The sequence below is a fragment of the Lagopus muta genome, chromosome 5 (assembly GCF_023343835.1).
Source record: "Lagopus muta isolate bLagMut1 chromosome 5, bLagMut1 primary, whole genome shotgun sequence".
NCBI lineage: Eukaryota > Metazoa > Chordata > Aves > Galliformes > Phasianidae > Lagopus > Lagopus muta.
This window is the reverse complement of record NC_064437.1, coordinates 9,538,374-9,564,823: the sequence shown is the minus strand read 5'-3', so window position 1 is coordinate 9,564,823 and position 26,450 is coordinate 9,538,374. Positions and strand designations below refer to the sequence as shown.

The window sequence follows — 26,450 nt, the reverse complement described above, 5'->3', positions numbered from 1 at the left end:
AGAGGGAGCCCCGTTCTGTCCATGGCAGCGGCCCCAGGGCAGCTCCCAGTTCTCTGCTCAGCTCTGCCATCGGTTCCCCTGGCGCGAGGACGATGCCGTGCCCACGGTACTGCACTGGCAGAGCACTGCCTCTGCTGAGAGCCAAAGGACGGGATCTGCCTGCTCTGTCCCCAGAGCCACACTGAGGTTGGGGTGAGAGGTGGCTAAAAGCAGAGGGGAGTGTCACAAAACGCTGCCCTCGTCCCCTTGGTTCATGTGCCAGAGAGAAGCACAGGGTCTTGGAGCATCCCGAGAAGAAAGGAAAAGGCGAAAGGAAAGCAGGCTGAAATGAAGCTGCAGGAGGAGAGTGGGTGCTGACAGCTCCAGGCACCATCCGTGTGCCCGCCCCGCACTTAGCAGGACGCGGGCAGGGCAGGGGCACCGCGGGCGCTGGCAGCCGGCGGCAGTTAATTAGAATCGTGTCACTAAGTAAATGCGCTCTGACTGGACTCTGACAGACGCTCACCTATGACACTGGGGGCCAGGAGACAATCCACATCAAACTACTGCAGTGTGACCCTTTTAACACAAAGAGTAAACTCACTGCACGTCGAGTTGAAGCTCATTAAAACTGTCTACTCTGCGAGCATCCCATTAACCTCACTGTTAAAAACACGCAATTCCTCTTCTTCTATCCGAGGCCTAATTAATGCTCTGGATCAGGAACAATATCACGCCCTAACCTTCCGAGATTTCCAATCAGTAAATGAAAAGAGAAAGTCGGGGTTGGGGAAGCGCGGGTGCCTGCAGGGCTGCGCACGGTAGGGCTGCTGACCCCCGGGCTGTGGGGCTGCTCCCCCAGGCTGGCACGGCCCCATGGCACAGAGCAGTGCTGCGGCCCCAGGACCATGCTGACACCGTCCTGAGCCCATGGGTCCTGAGATTTGAAACGGAAGAATCTGCAGGCTGAATTCTGAACTTTCACCGTGCTTTGCAGGCAGCCAATCCACCACAGGTTAAAGCAGAGAGGGCAAACGAGAAATCAACTTGCACAGCAGCGGCTTCTTCTGCACATTTGGAAACTTCTCCCTTTTCTGAGTGTGTTTTCAGTTCAATAGCTGGCTCGCTCAGAGCCAAGAATCAACAAAGGCTTGTAGAAAAAGAAGAATGTCACCAACAAACATTATTTAAACCACTTATGGTTACTCCAACAGAGCATTCTGATTTTCATCGAAAAGCACTATGGCTGAAATCATGAGCAATCTTTTAATCCTCACTTCTTGAATAACTAACAGTAATGCACCATTTTTCTAACATAATGACAATCTAAAAACTAAGAGTAAAGGCTTACTATGTTACATTATTGATTAAAATAAATGTAGAAAATATACTGCATTAAATGTAAGAAAGAATAACCAGGTTTAATCCCTGGGAGAGCTGAACACAGTCTGATAGGTGCTGGTCAGTAAAACATGACCTTTCTTTAGGGAAACAGTTAAAAACAGTGTGAATATAGAAGAAAATCAATTACTGAAAGCAGGTGCCCTGCTGGCTGATTTAAATCTCAATTAAAACCTGTGATTTTAATCATTCTGATTTATATCAGTCTCTGCAACTCCATAGAGAGACGTCGATGTGAGAGCAAGGCTGCACCACTGCCACTGCAGGGATCTGCTGCCCTAAACTGCACAGAGCTCCCTCCAGCCATCAGGGAAGCCCCAGCCATATTTCCCAAGGGATGTGGCCCTGGATTTCCACCAGGCTTCACCATGAGCTCCCTGCCCGTGCGCGGCAGCTGCACAAGGTGAGGCTCCCATATAGGATCCAGCCCTGAGGTTCCCATACTGGAACCAGAGGGGAAATTATGCATGTCTTTGTTCAGTTCTCAGCCCTCCCTGGTTTGCACACTTTTGTACACCAGCAACCATCAGAGCAGGTGTTGACCCCCACCTAGGGCAGCCCTGGGGACCCCAGTCTGCCCCCCAACTTTCTCAACCCTGCTGCACCCCAGGACCCTACAAAGGAATAATGAGACTCCAGACAACACAGGAGCATTTCCAAAGCCACAGCTAGGTCCAGGCTTGCTGCTATGTAAAGTAACAGGCAAGCAGATGTGCTGAGCTGTTCCTAGCTCTTTTCTTGAGACAGCAGCCCTGGAAAGTGGGCATGGATTGGGCTGTTCCAGGAAGGGAGGGGCAGCCCAGGGCAGGAAATTCTGCAGGACACATGCCTGCTCCAGGACAAGGCAGCAAAGCCTTCCTAAAGGACTGGAGTGGAGAGGCAGGTGAGCAGCACCTTTCAACTCAATCAGACAGAGACATACCTGAGCAAGACAGCACTGAGATAAACACGGGCAGAAACCAAGAGCAGACAGATGATACTCTATAACTAGGGAAGCTTTGTCAGAGTAGGAGATGACAGCAACAGAGCACTCTCACCATAAATAAAACAAAAGATGAGGCATAAAACAACTCTGCATCCCCCAGAGAGTCTCTAGGAAAGATTCAAGCCCCAAAAGAAGGCAGAACACAGCTTCTACAGTCCCAGCTTGCTCCCCATCACCGCCAGTGTGGCACACCAGCAAGGCAACTCTGCTCCCAGGCAAGGAAGCAAATTTTAATGCTACCTCTGTCAATAATGCAACCAGATCCATAGTTCAAAAGGAGCTTGCTAATTAAAAGCTGGTGAGCTTTAAATAATTCATCTCCTTAACTTGGATTGATTGGAGAGTTTAATGGTTAGAGTCTTGAAACAATATTAAACAGCCTCCTCAAGGCCCAGGTAGCAGGTGACTTTTCCAAGTAAATCTTACCTTCTTGCAAACTTTACTTCTCTCAAGTCACACTGGATGAAGGGCTGGGAGGCAGAGGGAAGGCAGACACAAGGCAGGCAAGTGTGATGCAGCCCTCTGAGGCACAGCCTGGTGAACCTGGGCCAGAACCCTGCTGCCCACATATCCCACAGCCTGCACTGCCCCTGCCCCCAAAGACAATTGTAGTCCTCAGAGCATCCCAGAGCAGGGAGAGCTCCCAGCTCAGCACTCATCCCCTCTCAGCTGCAGCACCCCTGGAGCAACTCCCCAGGGGGACTAAGAGCCAGGATGCATTCCCCCTTTCCAATCGTGTTGCAGGCACAACCTGGTGCTTCTTCCCTTCTGCCAGCCAGAGGCCATGCAGCCCTCTGGCTGGCCTTCAGCAGCTCTTGGAGCCATGGAGATGGGCAGAACACAGCACTGGGTCACTTACCTATCCCGCTGTGAGGCCTCCCTATGTGCTGTAGGTTCAGTCCTTTGTTCATGTCTAAGAGTCCGTTCTTTGGCCAACTCCCCATGGCAAAGCTGTACGCCTGCAAGAGAGAAGCAGAAGGTCACAGGTTGCATGGGGCACATGAGATACATTCTGGAGGGCACACGTGTGTTTGTGTCCCCAATATTCAACACAGATCCAGACACTGCCCCTAAAGAAACTTTCCAGGAGGTGGTGCAGGCCTGTCCCACTTCAGAGATGCCCAGGGCCTGACACTGAGGCTAGCACAGGAGTGTCACTGTGGGGGTCCTGAGGCAGCCCCCAGCTCCATGACTGGGTGTTTTGGGACTCCTACAGCCTTTGGGCTCTTCACCTCTAGAAGAAACCCCGCTGGGCCCCATAGAGCCCGTAACCCAGCCAGAATCTGCTCGTGCCCCACAGCTTCTTGCAGCAGCACCCACTGCCCAAGTGGCACAGCCCCACTGGACAATAGCAGTGGGAGAGCAGGCCAGCCCCGCACCATGCATGCAGCCATAATTACAGCCTGAGAGCCCCCTATCTCCTTCATCTTGAGGAATTAAGCTCACAATTGCATTGTGAGCCTTAAGAACAGCACGTGGGCTTAGCACAACTCACACAGTGCTATCTCTGCTGCCGTGAGGGCCATTGTCCCCAGATGAGATCAGGTCAATCCCGCAGCGCCTATCTCCCTCCCGCAGCGGGGATCATCACTGCATACAGTCACTGCATGGAGGAGCAGCAGGACTCCAAAAGTAAAGCCTGCTTTTGGGGCTGCCCCCAGTGCCCCTGCTCCGCTCCCTGCTGCATGGCTGCCCCATGGGAGCCATGGCTTTGGGGCTGGGAATTCACTGCTGGCCTCCGTAACGGTTTACGCTGCCTTGTTGCTCCTGCCTTAGCAAAACAGAGGGCTCCACGGATAATTAATAGACAGCATTGCTAATCCTGTTGGGAGATGATTAGCAATTAAAACTCCTAATTAAGTCTATGCATAATTCACTGAAATTACACTTTGTGTGTACACAACACGTTCAACAAACACGCTCTGATAACTTCATTGCTGGGATTGCTGGTGGCCGTGTGTTGGTCGGGATGCTGTGCCCCATACCCAGTTCTGGGGGTCTGGGTGTCGAACACAGCAGCTCTGCCTGGGGCTCCTGGCTCCCTCTCCTGGGCTGCAGCGGGTGAATGCAGAGCATCAGGCTCCTGGTGAGGAGAACCGTTCCAACATCATCTCAGCAAAGCCACAGCCATGCACAGGGTAAGGCTGCCTTAACACCCATCGGCCAAGCGCCTCACATCCTTCTCACCTCCCTCCTGCTTAAAATTGGGGTTTATTGCTGCGAACAGAACAAGAAGCCCACACCTTAGATCTCCCAGATCAGCACCTCTTTTGCATAGCACTTTTGCTTTGTTAATCAAGGTCATTTGGTACAGCCGCGCTACCTGAGCAAACTAGCTAAGCAGCCCGGCTAGAAGTTGGCCTGACCACTGAAGGTCAAGTGTGCACTTATGCATATTCAAAGCTGTCTGCAGGATCGATTGGGTTTTAATTGTTTTTCCTGGGGTTTTGGAAGGAAGTGCCAGGGGCATTGATCGGTCCGGCTGAGGCCGCTCACACTCGGTGCAGTGACTGCTGTCACCTCGTGGGCAGGCAGAAAGCAGCCGGGCCGGGGGAAGTGCAGCCAGCCTGGCCAGGGAGGAGCTCTGCCAGTGGTGGATTGTATTCGAAAATAAAGTTTTTTAATTAAAATTGGCAATTCTGAGCCGCCTGCCGGCAGCAGCCACACAATCAAGAACGAAGAGCTTTGCTGTTTAATATTTAAAGACAACGTTTAATCTTTAAATAGGAAAGTTCTTCTTCTGACTGTTAAAGTGAGCACCCGACACAAGGTCCCAATGCCAGCACCAGTGGCTTTTTGCCCTTTTTGCCAGGAAATCACACCCATCTGTTCCTCCCTCACTGGAGGGACCAAGCAGAGCCCTATGAGGTGAGAGCAGCACCCCGCAGGATTTTGTTTTCATCTCCATTTGAACTATACAAAAAATATGGGTACCTTTTCCAAAAGGTCTCGTAAAATATTTTGGGTCAGAATTCTGATTCAAATACGAACTCAGCCCCTCTGATTGGCTACCCAACACCAAAACAACATGCCTGCAGAATCATTTTCAAGCACTCTGAACTCAGTTATTTCCATTCCAATCCATTCTCTCCCTTTATTCCTGATTCTGTTTGTAATTCTGTGAAGGCCGCATTTACCTCCCAGCCAATGCTCCTCTGAAGTCAGATGATTATTAATTATATTTATTTACTTACACAATCCCATAGGCATACGCAGCACTTCACAAATACTGCCCTGGGTCACTCCCTGGCGCAGGGATCTCAAAGCAAAGGTAAGCAGATCCTCCTTGATAAATGGGAGCTAAGAGCAGCCCGACATTAGACATCTATTTCCACGCATGCAACCAGCACCACAGATAATCCACATCCCGTTAACAGGACTGGGAATAAGTCCTTGGGTAACTCACACCGTGCATAACTGCAGGATGCTCAAGCTGGGGGGAAGCAAAGCAGGGAGGTGCTATGGGACAGCACTCGGGGTACAGTAGGCTGGGGCATGGAGATGCTGTGTGCTCCCTGTACTGGAACATGCCAAGCTGATGTATGGATCCAAGTGGGCTCAATGATGCCCCATCATTTATTCACAGGAAGCACTCAGCAGCATTCAGCAGACACCTTACAGGGGCTGGCAGTGCCATGTTCCCTGTCCTTTCTGCCATGTCGATGCCATGACCCATCTGGTGTCTTTAAACGTTTAACACGCTAACTGTAATTTTAATATTCATATGTACCACGCAGGGAGAAAGTACTTCCTTTCAGAATAATCCTCCCAGGAGCAAAGACACGGGGTGGGCTGAGGAGATACTGATGGATGGGGATGGGAAGTAGAGGGAGAAGGACCCCTATGCACAGCAGCCCGCGGATTGAGGCTGACCCCTGACATCCTTGCAACAGAGAAAATGACTCTGCGACAGCAAAAGCATCTTCTTCCCCTCGTCATGTCAACCGCATGCCCAACATAAGCATTTCCCTCGAACCCACCTCATTCTGCTGCTTCCATGATGAGATGTCAGGGTTTTATATTACTTTGTGTGTTGGAAGGAAAAAGGAGGTCGAGCCTGCAGCTAAGCGGGATTTGAAACAGAGCTTAAAGTGTCCTTGGTGCCACTCTGTCCTATGGCTTTGGGGCTGAGAGTGCCTTTGGGGCAGTGGGTCCCTGTCCATCCCATATTATTGCTTGCAAGCTACAGGAAGGAGGGGAGCAGGAAATATCTTGCTGGGATTCCTTGCCATGCAAACTCACCAGCGCGATGAAAGGGCAAATGAACACCACCCAGGCCAAACCACACAGCTTGGCTGGGGCTGAAAACACATACATGGGAGTAGGTAAGGAGCAGGAGGGCGAGGAGGAAAGCTGGTCCCCCAGCACTCTGCAGCACAGCATCCCCTGCAGCCTGGCCGAGGCAGGCAAGGAATTTCCCCCATGCCGCACCAGCCCAGGTGCAATGTGTCCCTGTTAAGCAGTTTAGTCAGCAGGGCTGCTGCATTCACAGCTTTTCAAGTGTTTTTAAATCACTTACAAAAGCGGGATTAAACGATCAGGAATTCCATTTAATAGGACAAATAAAGAAATAACAATCTGCTCCATCGGCCCTGTGAAAGGCAGGTTTGATTTAAGGGGAAAAAAAACGTTAAAAAAAAAAGTATAAAAGAGGGAAAGAAAAAAAGGAAAGGGGGGTGGAAAAAAAGGATAATGTGTGTTTACTCAAGCAAAGAAAAAAATATTTAAGTGATGTAGGAGAGAAGATTGCGGTAACTAGTGAAGAATAACATCGTCTGCTTTGCTGTCAAATCACACAAGAATTTCAGTAATAGATTCTCATTCTGACACTCAATTCAATTCGAAGGTGATCCTGCTTTATCCCAACACATCAAATATTAAACACTCGTATTAGCCAGGGTGCCGTCGCTTTTCCCGGCTTAGACGCGGCAGGAAGCTTTTCCCCTACTTTCTCTCACCCGCTATAATATTCTCAATGTTATCTAAACATGCCTTCATACACTGGGGTTCTTTATCAATCCCATTTGGGGAGGGAGGGGGGTACTTAAAACGGTATTAGTTTGGGGGGCTTTTATTATTATTATTTCCAAAGCTTTTCAATTTGGTGTGGAAACAGCTTAGAAAAAAAGGAGGAGGGAGGGGAGGTGGCGAGAGAGGGAGACGGAGCGCGAGAGCGAGGGAAAGTATAAGAAAGGGAAAAGCAGCCAGCAGCTCTTGTTTGACTGATGCCTTTCAACAAGGGCAGTCTAGCTTGTCAAAGCCCGGGCTCGAGATGAATTGGCATATCTATTCAGCCTGCCTCTGGATGTCATGCAATACAGTTTCATATTCCCAGATAAGGCATGATAAGCAATTGCTGCCCTGACACCGACTCCATCCATCCCTGCCTTTCTCTGCGTGCGCCTGGCTGACTTACGGGGCTCTGCGTTGCATTTGCATCAATACAGCAGCAAGAGGGGCTGCAGAACTCACCAGTAACCCCCAGCCAGCACCCTGTATCGATGGGGACTGCTTCCCACAGATCCCAGCCTGCAGCCTGTGTGTTTTCTCCTTGCTGGAGCAAGCAGCCCATGCCATCAGACTGCTGTCCACGAGAGCATCGTAGCACACACACAGTGCACACACCCTGAAACTGTAGTACTGCTGATGTTGCAGCACTGCTTGGACATATAGCCTGGGGAACCTGCAGCTGGGCTCTGACACTGTCCAGGGAGAGCCACCACGGGCCCAAACGCCCTGCAGCACAAGCAGGTAAGGCTTTCCTGCTTCACAAAGGGAAACTGAGGCACATGGGCCTTCCCATCCAGAGGTGTGCCCGAGCAGTCTGTCTGCCCACAACCCAGCAATAGCATGCACATTCACTGCTCTAACTCAGTTTCAGGAGGAGCAGGATGGATCCAACCCACAGCAGGAGCCCTGCAGGATTAGCAGGCGCTGGGGCTTGTGCAAGGCCTGCAAGCCTGGCTCCACCATGTCAAAGTGCCAAGCAGTTTAGGCTTCACGTTCCCATGTGTTTGAACAAGTCTCTGCCTTGCTCCCAGGCTGAGGATTATCCCGGATAAAATGTTCTCAGCTGCTGTGTGCTCTGCGGATGGTGACGTGCTGGGTTAAGGCCTCTGGGACCTGGGTCCAAGCCTTGGGTTGGGGTTCAGGAGAAACAAAGCCACGGCTCTGGGTGACTGCAGGGCTGGGAAATAGGACTGTGCACACAGTCGGGGAGCAGCAATGCTGGAGGTGGGCTAGGTGAGGAATATGACATGAAGCCAAACCCAGCAACGTCTTCACCCACAGTCACATCCCCTTCCAGGTGGCTGAGCAGGGACCAGTCAGATTCTCCTCGGCTGCTCCTGGGAAAATGGGAGCCAAGGCGGGGAAGAAGCCTGCAGTGGGGCTGGGACACAGGCACAGGCTGGCACTACCCTGAAATCAGACCATCAGCTGCTGCAGATGTGAGCACAGAGATGAGTGGGGCACTCTGCACACATATCTCCCTCCATGGATTTCACAGATCACAAGCCACCAAAGAGCTGCTGTTTGGCCGTGTTGCACGAAGCCACTGTTCACCACCTCATTCTCCTCCTCCAGCCCCCAAACACACATCCCCATGATCGAACCCCACACCCTGCCAAAGCAGAGCTGGCTCCAGGTTCACTGTCAAAACACCCAATCCCTTTCGAAGGGGGAATTTTCCCCCCTCGATTTCTATTTTTACACACACGCACGCTCGTCTCTTCCTCGCTCACTGTTTAATTTCCGTGTGAGAGGGAAGCAGGTGCCCGTGCTCCCGTGAGCTCTCCCTTCTCGAGGCTTTTTTTTTCCCTTCTTGGATCCTGCCCCATTAGTTTAGTGCCCAGCCATCTGCGACGTCTCCTGTAATGCTGTCCCCCTTGTGTACCAGGGAGCTTTTCCATTAGCGCCTTTAATATTCTGACACCTTAGCAGAGGCTGCTATTACATTCAAACACTGATCGCCCTGTGAAATTACATCGCAGGGCTTGCTAAAATGGAATTGTGTATAATCAGGCTCCTCCATGCACTGTCAGTCCCATCACAAATACAACGTAAAGCAGGCTTATGGATGGGCTTAGCAGCTGCTACAAGTGTATTTTTTTTTAATAGATGAAGTATCCCTTATTTAAAGCATTTCCTTAAGAAAAAAAAAGAAAAAAAACAACCAAGAAAAAACCAACAAACAGTGAAAGACAAATCAACAGCTGCTGCACTATGTTAACCATATCGCTGGTCTCTTAAAAACATGTTATTTACTAAGGTAGCTATCTGCTTATCTATAACTATATCAAACAGAGAAGGAGGATGAGATAAAGATAGTTAGTTAAACAGACAGCCGAGGAGATATCTGCCACTGGGAAATAATAGCTAAATAAAAAGTGCCATTATGTACTGCTGGGGAGGAGGGGAGGGGGGACCCAGCGCTCTCCCTGCGCTGCTCCACAGCACGGTGCTGCCTTCAGAGGCTCCAGTTTGCAGGGGCAGCCGTGCCCCACACACAGCCCTAAAGCTCCACATGGTTGTGTCTGACAAACGTGGACCGGTTCCCCAGCTGTTTTCTGTTTCAACTAAGGCCATAATGGGTTATGACAAAAGTATTTCAGGTGGATGCAGGAATGGTGCGTCAGAGAAATGAGCTCTCCAGCTCTGAGCTGAAAACACTGCCCCTCACCATGCCCTAAAGGTTATGCTGTCTGTCTGCTGTGAGATGTGACAGCACATCGCCTGAGGGAGATTTCCTGAGGCGCTCTGACCCTTTTGCCATCTCCTCCGAGAAGCTTTTGCAGAAACATGAGGCTGCAGCTCATTTCCACACACCTGGTGGGAGCCAGCCCGGATCAAATGTGGTGGGAGCAGGCGCTGGGAATCGGCCTGGGGTACAAACTAACACTCTGACATTTCCCTTCATCCTAAATCAGGATGGAAAAGCCAAAATATTGTAACATTTCACTGTGTGGGAATGGTTCTGCTTGGGAAACTCAAAGCAAAACCCAGCGACAGAAATGCTGCCCTCTGCAAGGAGCAATCTATTCTGGCGCGAGCACTGATGTGACATTTTGACTCCAGCTTTCCCAGTGCAAAACAAAGCCATTTGTCCACAGCAGACATGCACACAAGTGCTCTGGGTGCTTTCGGAGGGCCATATCCATTGATGGTCATGCTACTGGGCACAAACACGCCAGAAATCATACAATCACAGAATGGTGTGGGTTGCAAGGGACCTTAAAGCCCAGCCAGTTCCAAACTCCCTGCCGTGGACTGGCTGTGACCCACCAGAACAGGCTGCCCACGGCTCCATCCCTCCTGGCCTTGAAATAAGGAAGTCTGGGACTGTGGAGGTCCAAGGACAAGTATTTTGTTCTTACAACTCAGGCCCTGTCAGATGGGAAAGAAGCAGGAGACTGATTGATCCTGCAGGTCCTTCTCACCAGAGGGGCATGGAAACCTGCACCCTGCAGCTCCTTACCTCCTCTTCCCAGACAGCAGACTTGCAGAAACAGAAAGCAGCCTTCACATTTGAAATGAGTTTAAGCTACAAGAGGGTAGATTCAGACTAGATATAAGGAACAAGCTTTGTATAATAAGACTGGTGGTGAGGAACTGGCACAGGCTGCCCAGAGAGGTGTCCCTGGAGACAGCCAAGGTCAGGCTGAGCACCTGATGTAGGTGTCCCTCTTCACTGGCATTGGACTAGATGGCTCTTGAGGGTCCCTTCCAAGTCAAATGATTGTATGATTTGGCCCAGCACCAACTCAACAGAACTATGGGACCTATGAGCTGCAAGGACTGAATGAAGTTTCTCAGCACTCCCCCAGGACATGAAGCCACTCAAAGGAGACAGAGCTAGAACAGCAAGAGAAAGAGGGGAGACTACAAGGCAAAAGGCACCAGGGAAAAGATCAGTAAGGATTAGGAGGGCAGTGGCCACATCCCTTGCCCACGCAGGAGGCCTCATGGCAGTGGGGAGGGAGCACTGAGGTGAGTTAACAAGGCACTGCCTGCGGACGACACCTGTCTGATCAAAGGCAGAACTCACCCTGGATCATCTGCACAGCAGCTCTTCCCGTGTCTGTTGACTCAGGTCAGAGTTACAGCTGGGGAGGTGAAAGCAGAGGTGGCTCTAAGAGCGCTGATGGGTGCAAGCAGCAGGCAGGCGGGGGCCCCGCAGTGTGGGAGGCAGAAACAATGCTCCCTGCTTTCGACAGAACAGCAAACAGCAACAATTTTACTGTTCCACTTTTAACTTGCAACATCTTTTTGTTTTCAGGACAAGGGGTGCAGGATGCAGAGGCGACGTGAGGACGGGGCACAGCCAGGTCCCTCTCACCCCTCCTGAGTGCCAGCAAGCCATGCGAGCACACCCGCCTGCCCTGTGCACCCCAGAGAGCTGGCAAACGAGCTCCAAACCAGCCCACTGCTTGTAATCGCAGCCAGCCAGTGTGTGTGTTACGCTTGAGTTGATGGCTGGTGTTAAATTCAATGCCTTGAGTATTGATTTCCTCGCACATCCAGGACTTTGTTAAAGGGTTAGCCGTGAACTGAGATCAAAGGGAGGTTAACTCGTTTCTCATAAGTGGTAAAGCAGACCTCTAGCAAAACTGGGCTCCAGGTCCCCTCCGCAGAGGATGCTCTCTGCATGTTGTTAGCTCTCCCGGTCGTCTCGAAAGCCAGATAAAGCCACAAAGCTGCCTCAAAGCAGGGAGATAAAATGATCCTGACAACTTCGCATGGAGCCAAAGCTATTATGAGTGCACACTGGGGACCGGCAGCAGGGGTCAGCAGGGGATCTGTCCCCACTCCACAAGGAACCGGTCGCCTCACCTAACCCAAATGGCAAGCCAAATCCCTGCCACTGAGGATCATGAGAAGGGGGAGCACTCTCAGAACTGGAGCTGTCTCACTCTGCAGGCACACAGCACCCTCCTGGCCACAGCCAGGTGACAAGGACACTTCCCCTTGAGCCACTGCTGCCATCTTAACCTCTGGGGCACTCATTTGCTCCATTTTACTTTGCTCCTTTCTAGTTTTTCCCTGCTCATATTCATTCCTTGCACCCACATCATTCTGCTTTGCCAAGGCAGTAAGAGTTAAGTGCACAAATAAGAGGACTGCAATGGGGCTTTGGCTTTTCCTCCTTAATTTTTAAGGTATAGGAGGCAATCTGGAACCGTTATCACTACCACTAATGAATGCCCAGAGGCACCAAGAAAGAAGCACACATTTCAGATCAACATCTGTCAGCACTAAGAGGTGAAATCTCAAAAATACCTGAGCTACTCAAGAGACTGGACTGCACCTCCAGAGAGGCTTAAGCACCCAGGTCACTTGTCCCTTACGTCATCTGGACATCAGTGCTGGCCCTCAGCCCCTCTCCTCTCCCAGCGGTCAAACAGCTTCAGCTGCAGGCAGTGCAGCATGTTCTGCCACCCTTGCCAAAATGAAAAGTGAGCCCCCAAATGGCAATGTTCCTAGTGTCATTTCCTTTGTGCTGCAACATCTATAGGGCAAGAACCCCAACACAGCCTCCCTGGGTGGTGAAATCCTCAGTTTTGTTCCTGAGAACAGAACCACAGAATCAGAATATCCCATGTTGGAAGGGACCCATAAGGAACACCGAGTTCAACTCTTATGGCCAGGGTTCTCTGCGTGAGATAAACACTCATCCACCCCTCCTCCCAGATCCCTGCCACCCAGCACACCCCTGGCAGCTGATTTGTTTTAAAGCGAAAGGTTTATATCAAAGTACTTAGGGAATATCAGTACCCAGCATACCAAGTGCTGAAGATTTCACTTAAACTCTCAGCATCTGTGTATCTCAACTAAATTAAGCTATTTGCTATAAAAGAGCACAATGACAGTAATGGAATAATAACAGCATTAATAAAACACAACAATCCTCGAATGAGAAGCGGACGCATCAGCTAGCTGCAACCAAGAGAAGAAGGCTATTTTAAAATCACACACAAAAATCATCTGGGGGTGGAGAAAACCAACAAAAGCTCCGAAACTCAGAGGTCAGACTGAAATTATGTTTTTAACCTCGAAAGAAAGATGCTTGCCAGAGCCTTCCCAGCCACAGCACTCCCACACCAGCTGGAAATGAATTTCCACAGCTCCTGGCAAAGCAAAGGCTCACAACAGGAACACTGACCATTTCCAGTGGGGCAGAACTGGATGCCTATCTGAAGCAGGAGCGCCCCTGAAGCATCAACAGGGTTTGTAGCCCAGCTCCTGGGACAGATGCAAGGGGCAATGCAGTGCCAAATGCATGAAGCCAGCTGCCTGCACACCATTATGCAAACATCCAGATGTCTCCACGCTGCCATTTCCTTCTCAGTTAGAAAATTCTTTCTCCTTTGTTTTAGATGAGGGTCAGGATAAGCACAGCACCTTGTTAGTTGAGCCCCATTTTGAGGGTTGCACCATTTCAGGGCTAGGCACAAGCCAAGCCCCAAGCGCCCCAACTTCTCTGAAGGTAATGTCCTGTCACTGGAGCCCATTACTGGGGAAGGGGACTTCAATTCCTGCTCATTTCCCAGCTAAGAAGCTCCAGGACCAGCAGCATAGCACAGTGCTGGGTCTTGGTGCTTCCTTTGCTAGGATGTTGTGGCAGCCCACACCGTGTCCCAGCCAAAAGGCAAATATCTCTGTGCCAAGGTCATCCCTGTAGCAGAGCCCACTGCAGCTCCTGCCAAGGACAACGCAGTACAGATATCTGCTGTTCTCTGTGATACCAGAAAAGGCCTCCCCAACACCTGAGTGCAGGTTCCTACAAGTCCTCCTCCCTGTCTCCTTGGCTGCTCTATCAACTGCCCTGTCAACGTGGCTGACCTACCTTCTCCAGCTGCTCCATCACCATGGTCCTAACCTGACCCTTCCTAAATTCCCATGGAGAAAAAGCCAAGGCAGAAGCTGCCTAAAATCTGAGCAGGCTGCAAGATTCTTTGTTTTCATTACGATTTCCTCTCCTGATGCTTTTTTTAAAGGCATTTCTGTTCTACCCCTCAGAGGTGCTCCTGTGATTGAATGAAACACGACCCCAGGCTCCAATAAGTGTATTTCAATTACATCTGTCACCACGTAACAATGTAATGATATATCATGTGATATTAAATCCATGGTAATCATATCAGCGATTTTTTTAATAGTGCACTAATCACATTATTACATCTCAATAATTAACAACAGAAGGCCTAAAAATCTGGATACAAAGAGGGAAGCTCGGAGAGTCCCAGCTCTTGCCTGGAGCAGAGCAGAGCAGGATGGTGAGGGAGATGATGTCAGGGCATGGCATGACCACGGGCAGAGTGCTGGGCACGGGGATCCCGAGCCACTCCATCCCCACTGCGCTTCAGCTCCCTTCCTGTTGCAGCCCGGTCAATCTTGGAGTTTCCACATCACAAGCTGATCTGAAGAGAGCCTCATTACCTGCCTTAAATCTCCAGCCAAGCACTTAGCTCTTAAAGACGGGATTTAAGAAATATTTGACTGATCTTTTCTCTCCTCATTGAGTTGGGCTTCTCTGAACCAATTCAACCTGTGAAGTTGAAATACTGAAAGTGGGAGGGGATGGAAGTGCTGGCGATCACACTGTGCCACATGCAATATCCCTGACTCTCCACTGGCCCTTCCCAAAGGTTCAGATCCTGTCTGACCTCCCCAGCCACCACCTCCTTTCCACTGCAGGAAGGGCATGGGGGGATTATAGTTCTTCAACATTCAGACAGCACTGTCTGCCGTGCCTGGAAGTGCAGACTGATTTCCTCATGTCCTCTTCCATGTACATCTTTCTCCTACCCCACTTTCTACCTCTTCTGTCCCCAGGGCTGTGCAAGACAGGCAGAACTCTGGCTGAAGCAGAGCAGTTGGACTTTCTCTCCTTCCCCCACTCCCTTCCATTTTTTTTTTTAATTTTGTCTCAGAAGCCACGATCCTTTAAAGATGTGCACGTCTCATTAGCTCTACCTTGACAATCATTACCATTGCCGCAAATGCAGGAGGAGAACTCAGCCTGAGCGTGGGGGAGTCCATTACCTCGCAGTTAAAGGAACACGGACAACTCTGGGCTGTCTGCGGCCCCGCTCCCACTTCTGGGCAGGCTCTGTATGGGCAAGACCATACCCCGGTCCTGCAGGCACAAGCAATGTGCCCCTATTCAACACTTTGCATGTAAACGTCATGCAACATCTCACTTCAGCAAAATGCTCCTGTGCTGGACCACAAGAGCCCACCCAGCTGCAAAGCAAGCAGCTAATCCAAATGGGTATGGCAGAAGTCACACACAGGCTGAGGACCACCAGGACGATCCCAGGGCAGGGCACAGCTTCCACGTATGAATGCTTGTCGACACCACTGCAACAGGGACAGGACCAGAGTTGTGAACATTGCATTCATCAACCAGCTTAAAAGTGCAATGTCCCCTTGTAGTGGAAACGCTAAGTCACAGCCTGAACCAGTGATAGAGCACCTGCTGGGAAGGCAGGGCCAACCCAGGGCAGCTCAGGTGTAAGCAATGCACTTGAGTGACTGGAAGGGGTGGATCCTGGCTCCACCCCTTCCCAGCCCTCATTTAAGGGCTGGCAGGGGAGAGGCAGGGGTGGCTTGTTAGAGATCCCTGCTTACCTGGGGTCTTTTAAAGGTATGCAGCCTTTTTCCCTTGTTTTTGTGTCTGTGGTTGCTGTACTTGGGCTTACACTTGTTTGCTGGAGCCTGGGACTCTGCTACTCTACTGTTGTCACTGTGTTTTCCATCACACTACAGTGTTATACTTCTCTACTTGCTGGGTGTGTCCCCAGCTTTGAAGGCTTTGTAGGGTGTCATATGGACCTAAGTGAGGAATGGGCTCCAGTGGGTGAGGGTGACTGTGGTGATGGATCTTCCTGGCTGGAGTTGATGGGTCCTGTTCATTTCTCTGGATGCTGCCCTGGTTCTTTGTGCCTTGCAGGCTGGGAGCTCTTCGTGCTGCTTCCTGCAAAGCCCTGGTAGGATGCAGTAACACAGGGCTGCGCTTCAGAGCTGCGCTATGAAGAAGGATCCTACCTACACACCAATGAGGCTGTCCAAGAACTTGACAGGACTCTGTTTGAAAAAGATGTTGAAAGAAATGATCTCTTTAAGTGCAATGGGAGATATTTGTCTCTGATTTACCCTTGGCTTTTTGCTCTGGTTCAGGTAGGAGCGGTGTGGGATGGCTGGCAGATCTGAGAGCATGGCACGCCCCAGCGGGCAAAGCGAGCAGTGCGGAGGAAGGCGCGAGTCAGTTTGGAGTGCTCCCCATTTATCAAACTCACGCAGCCCGCCAGCAGAGCGAGTCTTTCTATCATTACAGCTCTCAAAATCCGATTCATACCACTAATCCTGCCTTCATTCTCCCAGATTAATAACATCTCTTTCAACCTTCACAGTGTGATAAATAGACAAAGAGAGAACAAAAGGAGAAACAGAAGTGAGAGAAAGAGCCAGAGCAACTCCACATAATAAAGAGAACCAAGAAAGGGGAGAGGAAAAAAAAAAAAAAAAAAAAGGAAAAAGAAAGGGGAAAGAAAGAAGCTGGCACACTTGACTCTGCCATTTACTTTAGCAGATTCTCCCCAAGAGCTCCCTGCAATCTTTAAAGAATGTAAAACATTGCTCAAAGAAAAGGCTCGTTAGCAACTCTGACCAGCCCAGGTTTGCTGGAGATCTTTTTGCTTCCCGCCTGGGCTCAGGCCAGCACCGAGTTTGTTGGTTCCTTTCCTGCTCCTTCTCCAGATTCAAGCACCAGTATGCATCTACTACCTCCTTGCAAAGGCTTCATGGAGGATGCTGGGGGGTACTCAGCAAGCCCAAGATGCTGGCACTGTCACGGGACCCTCACATCTGCAGAATCATTAAGGTTGGAAAAGACCATTAAGATCACTTCGTCCAGCTGTCAACTGATCCTCACCATGTTCGATGGCCATGTCACTCAGTGCCACATTTCCACAGCTCTTAAATACTCCAGGGATGGTGGCCCATCACCTCCTGGAATATTCAGGAGTGAGGCCCATGACCTGGGCTTAGGATGGGGATGAAGAGAAAGCCACAACAGCAAGTCCAGCAGATGTGGCACTTGATGCTATTTATTTACCCAGAGTGTGTCCATCGAGCTGGAGGCAAAGAGGATGATAGCAAGGGAGCAGCCCTACTGCACACGGAACACTGTTGCTTGGGTGCAAGGAACAGGGTGGTGGCAGCAGGTGCCCTCCTAGCACTACCCTCTTTGACAGGAGTCAGCTGAACCCTGGGGCAAGCTCAGCTTGCAGACCCATAACACAGAAAGCTAACTTCTATCCCCCCAAGCAGCACAGCCCACTCTCATTGGTGCCAGCTATGCTTCCCTCACAGTACCAAGTGCAGCCCATGCCACCACACTGAGCACAGAGGAACAACTCCAGACCAGGATGCTGCTCTATTGTGGCTCTGTATTCACAGCCCCCGTGCAGAGGCTGGGCTGGCTTGTTGGTTTTTTTTTTTCCCCCCTTTTCTTTTAAACTGCTCTATATTACTCCAGCTTTGAAGTACAGAAAAAAGCAACACTCAGTGTGGCTTTTTTTTTTAAAGCTACCTTTATCAGAGCAAATCTTTTCCCTCTCTGCTGTGTCGCTGGAGATAGATATCAAGCAAAAAGAAAGTCTCCTCTTCTAACAATGGATTTCCCTTCCCTTCTGAACTTCAAATAGAAAACTCTTATCTACAGCCACAGTTGACCAGAAGAAAAGAAAAGAAAACAGACATATGAACTGAACCCAGGCTCTCTTTCTATTTACTCAAAAAGGTTGTGCTGGGTTCTTCACGGGGAGATGCTCTGAACATGTTTATAGCACATATTTACTCACTTCACTAGCCATCCCACTACCATGGAAATGCACCTGCTTTTTTCCCCAGAATGATTCTCTTCTGAAATCCTTTCTTTGCTTGGTGAGCTGTATGTACCAAGGCCATCCAGCACAACAAAGCCTACACTGAAAGCTGGAGTCCATGAGAGCTCTTCAAACTCAGCTAGGAGCAGCAGCAGTGATGCCCCTGGCTCGTATAAACCATCCCATCCATACAGTGAGAGTTCTTTAAAATGACAGGATGGATGGCAGGTCAGAGCTCGCTGGCTCTGCTCACGCAGGATACCAGCTGAACTCCCATCTAATGTATGTCCAGGAAGCCACTGCAGCCTTAAGCCCTGCCTTTCTCCCTGGGGCAGTTCTGTTTCTGCAAAAGCTGGGCCCTGTGGGGTACAAGGGGGGGATCCATCACACCCCTCCTTCCCCCCGAGCTGCCTGCTGACAGATGCTCAGTGGGATTGGCAGAGCACTGCGGAAGCGCTTTATAATTCCCGCTCCTCTCCTCCCTCCTCAGCATCTCCTGGGAGAGGCACGATGATGGACGGTGACATAAGTGACTGTTCCCAATCAAGGTAATGTAAGTAATGACAGCTGACGTGATTCCTGGAACGCGCAGGTGCCGTGCGCCTTGCCAGAGCTGGCAGAGGCAGGAGGCTGGGGCAGAGCCTTGGCCAGGTGGGGGGAGAGGAGCCCCAGAGTGGCTGCACTGCCTTTGCACCCCCGCCCTTCCCTGTGGGCCACCACAGAATACCCAGAAATGGAAGCGTTAAGTCAATAGCTGGAGCCTGTCCTCTGACCCCAAGGCAGCAGGGCTGCAGCAGCCCCAGCACACGCGCACACACATGGGTTTGCAGAGGCTCACAGAGGGACAGCCTTGTGTGAGCTCCGAGCTGCATCCCTCTCCCAGAGCCTCCAAATTAGTAGGGAAATTTAACATGCAGAGAAGCGACCGATTAATAACCCAGCATTGACTTAAGAAGACCTTGAATAATACATAGCGCTTGTACACGGAAGGGGAAAAAGTCAAGTCCTTCTGCTTGTCAAGTGTATCCGCCTCCCAAGCACCGACACTCCACGAGCAAACCTAGCTGCCAGCAGCTCCAAGCTCCTCTTCACAAATGCCTTTTGCTGAGATTAATGGTCTAACTTTGTGCCAAGTTAGGCTGGCAGTTGGACAGTTCCAAGTACGGTGTTGTTTTAAAGGTAATTAGCACTGCTTGTTAATAGAGTCTCTAAAGCTGCCAAGAAGAGGATGAGCACTTGCAGCCCACAGCGCGGTGCACGCCGCTGGGTGGGTATCTGGAACCCATGAAAAAGGGTCTTACCATGAGGCCACCCCAACCCCATCTGCACCATCCCAGCAGCTCGGCCACATTGAGCTGGCCCCAAGAGATAAGACTGACAGAAGCCCAGCTACAGGCACCAGGCTCCACAGCACCACAACAGCAGATGAAGCCACAAATGATTCCCACCTGCAGCCTGATTTCAGCATCTCTGCACTGCTCCAGCAGTTGAATGGCAGCTGAGTCACCCTTCTGTGCAGCCAGTCCATGAGATGCTGCGTGAATCTAATGCCTGCAAAGCAATTTCAGAACGGAAAGACCTAAAGAAGCACTGGGGCTGAAGCCTATGGCCAGGAGAGATGAGACCTTGTTTTTGTTCCAGTCTCACAGCCGCCTTCTAACCCATCCATGTTGTCACTACACAAAACATGTTGTGTAAGATAAAAGGTCAGCAACCACATACAAAAGCATTTACACCCAGTGTGAAATACAAGGGAGAAGGTGCCAGAAGGAATCAGGATTTGTCTTTTTCAGATGTAAATGAGGGGCAGCTAGAAGCAGAGTTCCAAAGATGCATTTTAGCACTGAAAACTCTTTCTGCCAAGGGAACATGTGATAAACAGGCTCAATTCTTACAGTTTGATTTCCTGAGCAATAAGCACAGAAACTGAGCCCAAAGAAAAGCTCCGTATTAGCAATAAAATCCAACCATTCAAATAAGAAAGAAGAGACACCCAGACCGGTGCAGACCTGTTTCCGGAGAGAATTTTGGCTCCCCAACCCTTTCACACCCCGCAGTGGCTCAATGGAAGAATTCTTAAGAAGTTGCAAGTTTGGTCATAATGTGTAAAAAGCCCCTGAAATGCGACATCATTTACTCTTCTGTGGTATTGCTCAGCAGAGCTAATAAATCTTGCATGAGCAGAGCTGATTCTAATTTTCTAATACGAAAAGGCATTTGGATTGAGAGAGAAGGGAAGATAAAAGTGATTGAATCTCCAATAGCCCAGAGTCAGTGACAGGAAACATCCTGATGCGGACCCTGAGGAAGAATGGCTCCCTCCCACCCCAACATCCCATTCTCCCTGCTTTCTGCTCGCGACTCCCCTATTGACAGGATGTGGTTTTAAACACAGTTACACAAGTTATCATTTCTGCCTTCTGATCAATCTGAATTTTCAGGACGATTACCCTCTTAATCAATGATTGCTATCAGCATCCCCAGTTCCTCGGCGGCGCTGCGGGCAGACGGCGCACAGGCAGTGACGTTGGAGGAGGCTGGGAGCTATGAAGGCCACTTCAAGGAACATCTGATGGGAAAGATAAGTGGAGGGAATTCAAAGGGATGTTGTGCAAGGCACAGCTAGGCAGGAAAGATCGGGATCTGCTGAAGGTACCACTAAATTGGAAAATAAATCTACTGAAACTACAGTATGAGTAGTGAGGCACTGAAATGGGTTGTCCGGAGAGATGGTGGATGTTCCATCATCGAAGGTCAGGATGGATGGGACTCTGAGCACCTGAACAGCAAGAGTTCCTCTTCATTGCAGGGGAACTGGGCTAGAGAGCCTTTAGCAGTCCCTTCTAACTCAAACGACTTTATGATTCTATGAAAACAATGAATTTGCCATCTACCCAAACCAGATACCTAAGAGCTATCTGTTGTGAGCACTCCTGCTCCTGATGAAGCTGATGAGCTCCATTTCCAGAGACTGAAACTATTAAAAGCAAAAGAGAAGTAGGCTTCAGCCATCTCCAAAGATGTGGGATTTTATGCATTTTATTTCCAGAGAGTGTCACCAGAATGCCCCTATCACTTTCACAAAGCAAGCCCTCACCCATGGCAGAAATATCTCCTTCAGCCACCAATGGTTGCTCTCGGAGGATACAGGCACATCCTCAGTACATCATTCCGCCCCAAAAGTCACTTCACCACATCCCTGCATCCCTTCCTCTGGGCACTTGGATCAAGGAAGGGGCTGCTGGGCAAGGAGGGAGCTCTGGGAGAGGGGAAAACAGCTGAGCTCCCGCAGACACAGCAGCATGGTGACAGCGTGGTGGCCTCGTGACTGCGCCCAGCAGCTCGGGCTGGCACTGAGCAGAGGCAACGGGTGAGGCTGGCAGCCAGCTGCCTTTACAGGCTGCTGCTGGCTGGAGGAGCTCTCCGAGAGCACAGTATTTCACCAGCTATTTTACATGGAGAATTGCCGATCAAAGATATCCCCACTGTGTGCTCCAGAGCAATAAAAATAAAAAAAACCCACAAGAAGAATTCTTTAGGCGGGTAATGGGCATTTTATTCCTTTTTATGACACTAAACATAGGCAGCTGGCATAATTACACCACAATAAAGGCATAATGTGCACCTAGCAGAACAAACTCATACTTTTGATAATTAGGCAGAGCAAACACAGTCTGGGGTTCAGTCACACGGATTCACTGTCTCCTGATGCTGCCAGGGCCCCGTCCCTGCGGTGTGCCAGCTCCACACCCATGGTAGGATTTAGAGACCCTATGGGAGAGCTGAGCAAGCAGAGCATTACCTGAGGGCAATCCTGCAAGGAAGGGATGGCCACGGAGCTCTGTTACCTGCAGCCCCACGCACCCATCCTGCACCTCTCCTGCATGTAGCTCCTGGTGATGGAGCCAGGGAGTGAGAGCACCAACTCTACACAGCTTGATCCTAAAGAGTGACCCAACAAAGGATGCAGCAGAGCCAGCTCTGCAGGGCCATACTGTGCCCCGTGTAATGGCAAAAGGAGACTCACAGCACAGAAATGCTGAGCCCCTTTTGGGCTTTGCACCAGGAATGTGTTCTCCAAGGTTCTGTGCACCTGTGAGTCCTGGTGCCAACGTGCAGGGCAGCACACAGCAGGCAGCGAGCACACCCCTCAGGCAGCTGCATGCAGCTCTGACTGAGGAGTCCAGCCAAGGCGGAGATCCTAAATGATCTCTGAAATATTAATAGCATCAATCAGAGCCAAGCCAACAGAGGTTACCACACTGGGAAAGCACCGAGCAGGCTTTCCTGAAGCTGGCACGAGTCCATGCACTAAATATCCAGTTTGTTTAAAAATATAAAATTGATGTCCCTCGCCTCTGCCTTTCAACATCACGTGAGAAGTCTTCAGTGGCCCAGAAGGGAGCCCGGTACCATAGCCTGGCTGTGGGGCTGCGCAGACCACATGCACCGCCATCCCCAGCTCCCACCTATAAAACCACAGAATCATTACAGTTGGAAAGGATTGGTAACATCATCTGAGCCCACTGTCCCATCTCTTCTTTAGAGCTCTATTTCCCCATCTTTTCTCACCTCTAAGTAAGGAGAAAAACACTTGCTATTATACTCCTCCATGACTTTATAGACCACATCAGGCCATGACACTTTGACTCCTGCTCAGGAGCTCCCATGCCCCATGAAGCCAGCAGAATATTCACATCTCTCACCCAAGGGTGTCCTGGTCTTGGAAGGCAGTGCCCAGGCTGTTGGAAAAAAGTTGCAAGACCTCACGGGACTCCCACTGCAGGCAAGCAGAGAATTTAATCTCAACTTGCTTAGAAGCCTTGGGGCTCTAAGAGATTTAATTAATTAATTTGATGAGTATGAAACACTTATTAATATACAAATTCCATCTCCCCTCTCCCAGTTCAGCATATCTCACTGCTTTCATACTGAGCCCAAGGGAGGCAGGGAGGCACATCTCCCTGCAAACAAGGCACAAGCTCCTGCAGCCACACCAGCTGGGCAGGACAGCAAGCACTAAACCATCTGATGTTCTAATCCCCAAAGCTTGCATTAACCTCTCATCCCTGTTCTGGAGAACTCCAGAGGCCATTTTCATGCTCCTCCATGGAGCTTCTGTCCTTTAAATGCACAGAGATGAGTGCACAGCTCTTTGCCCAGGTACCAGGTACCCCTGCTGCACTCCAGCTGTGGGGTTGGGACATAGGAAAGCAGCAAAGGCCACCTTCTGTGCAGTGTACCTTTGCTTTCCAGCTCCTTTGGACCTGCAATGCAGCAGGATGACTGTAAGACATCCCCTGCCTGTAATCCCTTCTCCTCTTGCTCCACTACTGAGTGCATGGGTCAGGCTGCCTGCTGCAACACGAGGGCACACGGAAGGCTCTAGTCGAACCCAATGGTTACAGCTCTGCAGCAGAGCACACAAAGCCAGATGGGAACTGCAGACAGATGTTCACATCCCGCAGCAGGGAGAGGTGCAGCCCTGCAATATGGCACAAGGGCTGCACAGGGGCCTCAGCAGCTGCCACTCCTCCCACCCGCAGGCTCCAGCAATGTGCAGGCAGAACTACAAACACTGACATGCCTTCAGCTGCTTGCATGGTGATGCTTCTGCTTACAGTTCCAGCTAGCTGATGCTCTGCTGAATTCTGAAGTTTCAGCTGTCCATTGCCACCACCCAGAGCAAACTCTTTTCTTCCTCCCTAAGGACTTCCAAAGGACAAGGGAAGCAAGAACTACTAATTTTTATTCAATTTTGTGGGAGTTACAACTTATTTCTGTTCTTTCATGTAGTCACACATTTTATGGCCAAAAGGAATTATTAAAGTCATCCTCTATTTTGCAAGCCAGGAAACTTAGCTCCTTTCCGAGGAACTAAGCCCAAGAAATTACAGTAACCTCTGGGGATCACAGCTTTCCCATCTGTTCCCTGGTAAGTCCACACAGACACATGCTTCATGGAAAACTGCTCCTGAGATTTTAGGATGCAATAGTGGGAAAGAAAAAGAAAGAAAAAAGAAAAGAGTAGGGAAGCACACACAGCCATTCTGAGTTAGACCGAGACGACCACTGCTCTTTTCTACCCCCCTGGGATGGGCACGCGTGCTACCACAAGTCATCCAAAACCAGTGAAGCCTCCAGGCTGTATCTAGAGCCCGCCTCAGCCGTAGCAAGAGCAGCTCCTGAGACTGCAAGGAAAGGAAATGAGATGCGAGGCTGGGATCATTACTTTGAAACTATAAGCTCATGCCACTGAGCCAAAGCCTGTTATCCTGACATGGGTCTGTGCCACCCCAGCAGCACTGATCATTTTCCAGCTCTGGTCCACCCGGGAGCCCAGCTGCAGCCATGGGACCAAAGGGCCAGATCTGCAGACTCTCCCAGATGCCCTTTCCCGTTCAGACAAATATCCTCACTCCCTCCCTTTGATTTAAGAGTTCCTCTCCTGGCCCTGACAGTAAGGTATTTCTGTCCCACAGATTATAACTCACTCTGGGCTATTATTCAACTCCCAAGCCCTGGCCCTGCTGCATTTAGTCCAAACATAATATCCTTCATGCATATATTATCTGTCTCCCTATTATCTGGAATCATTTCGGAATTAAATTTCAGTCCTGCAATATTGGCTTGAAGAGCGGCTCGCTTTATGGGCTAGTCAAAGGTTAGAATACCAATCAAAATAACACTGCCGATGCAGAGAGACATTTTAATATTCCAAAACCCGGTAATTGTAAAAGGACATAATATTTTTTCCCTGATTACCCCAAAGGCAACACATGTTAACAAGGCGAGGGAGAAGAGTGAAAGAAATTTCAGAGTTCAGACAGCCGCACGACAGATTTAAAGGAGAAGTCATGCACGGCGGTGGCTCCAGGCCCGGCAGTGGGAGGCACCCTGCCCACCTCAGCCCCCATCGTCCTCCCAGAGGCAGCCCAGACGCCCTGGATCCACCAAGGGCAGCCTCACGCCACGCAAGAGCTACACTGAGATGGATGCAGCCAACACTCACCAAGCCCAACTTCTGCTCAGGCACTGAGCCTGCCCCACGTTAATCCTTCTGAGCTCGAGAACCTGCCTCAGCCCGCAGTAAGTTGTTCCAACAGTTAATTATTGCTTCTCTAAAATCTGCACCTGAACTATCTCTTGCTTGGATTACAGGCATTGGAGCTGCTTAAGCTGTTGTTCTGCCAGGCTGATGGAGCTTCTCACCACCTTCAGGCTCTCCATGTATTGCCCGGGGACTACAGCCAAGACACTCATACACCCTTCTCTCTGGTATCCTAGACAGCTTCCAGGGCCTTTGATGTACAGAAAGTGTTCTCATGGATGCTGCAGTTCTCATCAAGTCTTCCCATTGCCAGAATCCCTACTTTCTTCTCCATCATTTCTGTGAGTCTCTCAGTGTGGTCCAAGCTGTCCCAAACAAGGAGGTGATCCAGCCCCGCTGCTCCTACTCAGCATGCCCTGCTTTTAAACCCAATGGCATCAATCTTCTGGATGCAGTACCTACACACTTTATAAAAAATGATTTTTAAGTTTTCTTCCAAGGTGTTGATAAAAGTGCTAAATACAAGAGGCCTGAGAAATAGATCCCTATGGGGCCCCACTAGGAAAACAAGAACTCCATGATGATTACCCATTTACAATTAAATGCTAGGAGCTGTCAGTTCGCTCGTTCTTAATCAATGTCATGTGTGCCATGTTGATTTTGTATCACTCTTGTTTCTTCATCAAAATGTCATAAGGTACCAAGTCAAATGCCTTCCAGAAGTATATTACATTGACATGGTTACCTTTATCAACCAAACATGCAGTCTCATAAAAAAAATATCAAGTTAGTTTGAAAAAGATCTAGTTTCCATAAATCCACATTGATTGGCATTATATTACCCTCTTTTCATTCTTTATTAATCATCTATGATATCTGGCTTTTCATTACTTTGCCCAGAATTAATGTCAAGCTGATAGGGCTATAATTACTTCATCGGTCATCCCATTTGCCCTTCTAAATTACTGGTACAACATTAGCTTTCTTCGAGTCCTCTAGAACTTCCCCCATGTTCAAAGACTTATTAAAAGCAACAAGAACAGTTGAGAGGTTCTCAGCCAGCTCTCTGAAAGCTCTTGTAAACCAGCTATGCAAAATGCCAACCTAAAGCAACCACTTATTGTATCGTAACAGCATCTTGCTC

At 49.9% G+C, this 26,450-nt stretch overlaps 1 protein-coding gene and 1 long non-coding RNA gene across 5 annotated transcripts in view; one reads left to right on the top strand and one right to left on the bottom strand.

Moving 5' to 3' along the window:
- ERI3 (ERI1 exoribonuclease family member 3) overlaps nucleotides 1-26,450 on the bottom strand; it is a 97,043-nt gene that overhangs the window by 22,740 nt on the left and 47,853 nt on the right. For all 4 annotated transcript variants that reach the window (XM_048944381.1, XM_048944382.1, XM_048944383.1 and 1 more), the window contains exon 7: nucleotides 3,225-3,324. In XM_048944381.1, the coding sequence (XP_048800338.1) occupies nucleotides 3,225-3,324 (100 nt within the window). The remainder of the gene's footprint in view (nucleotides 1-3,224; nucleotides 3,325-26,450) is intronic.
- On the top strand, nucleotides 15,889-16,909 carry LOC125693025 (uncharacterized). Its single transcript, XR_007376966.1, has 2 exons — nucleotides 15,889-16,013; nucleotides 16,320-16,909. It is a non-coding gene; the product is annotated as an uncharacterized LOC125693025 (long non-coding RNA).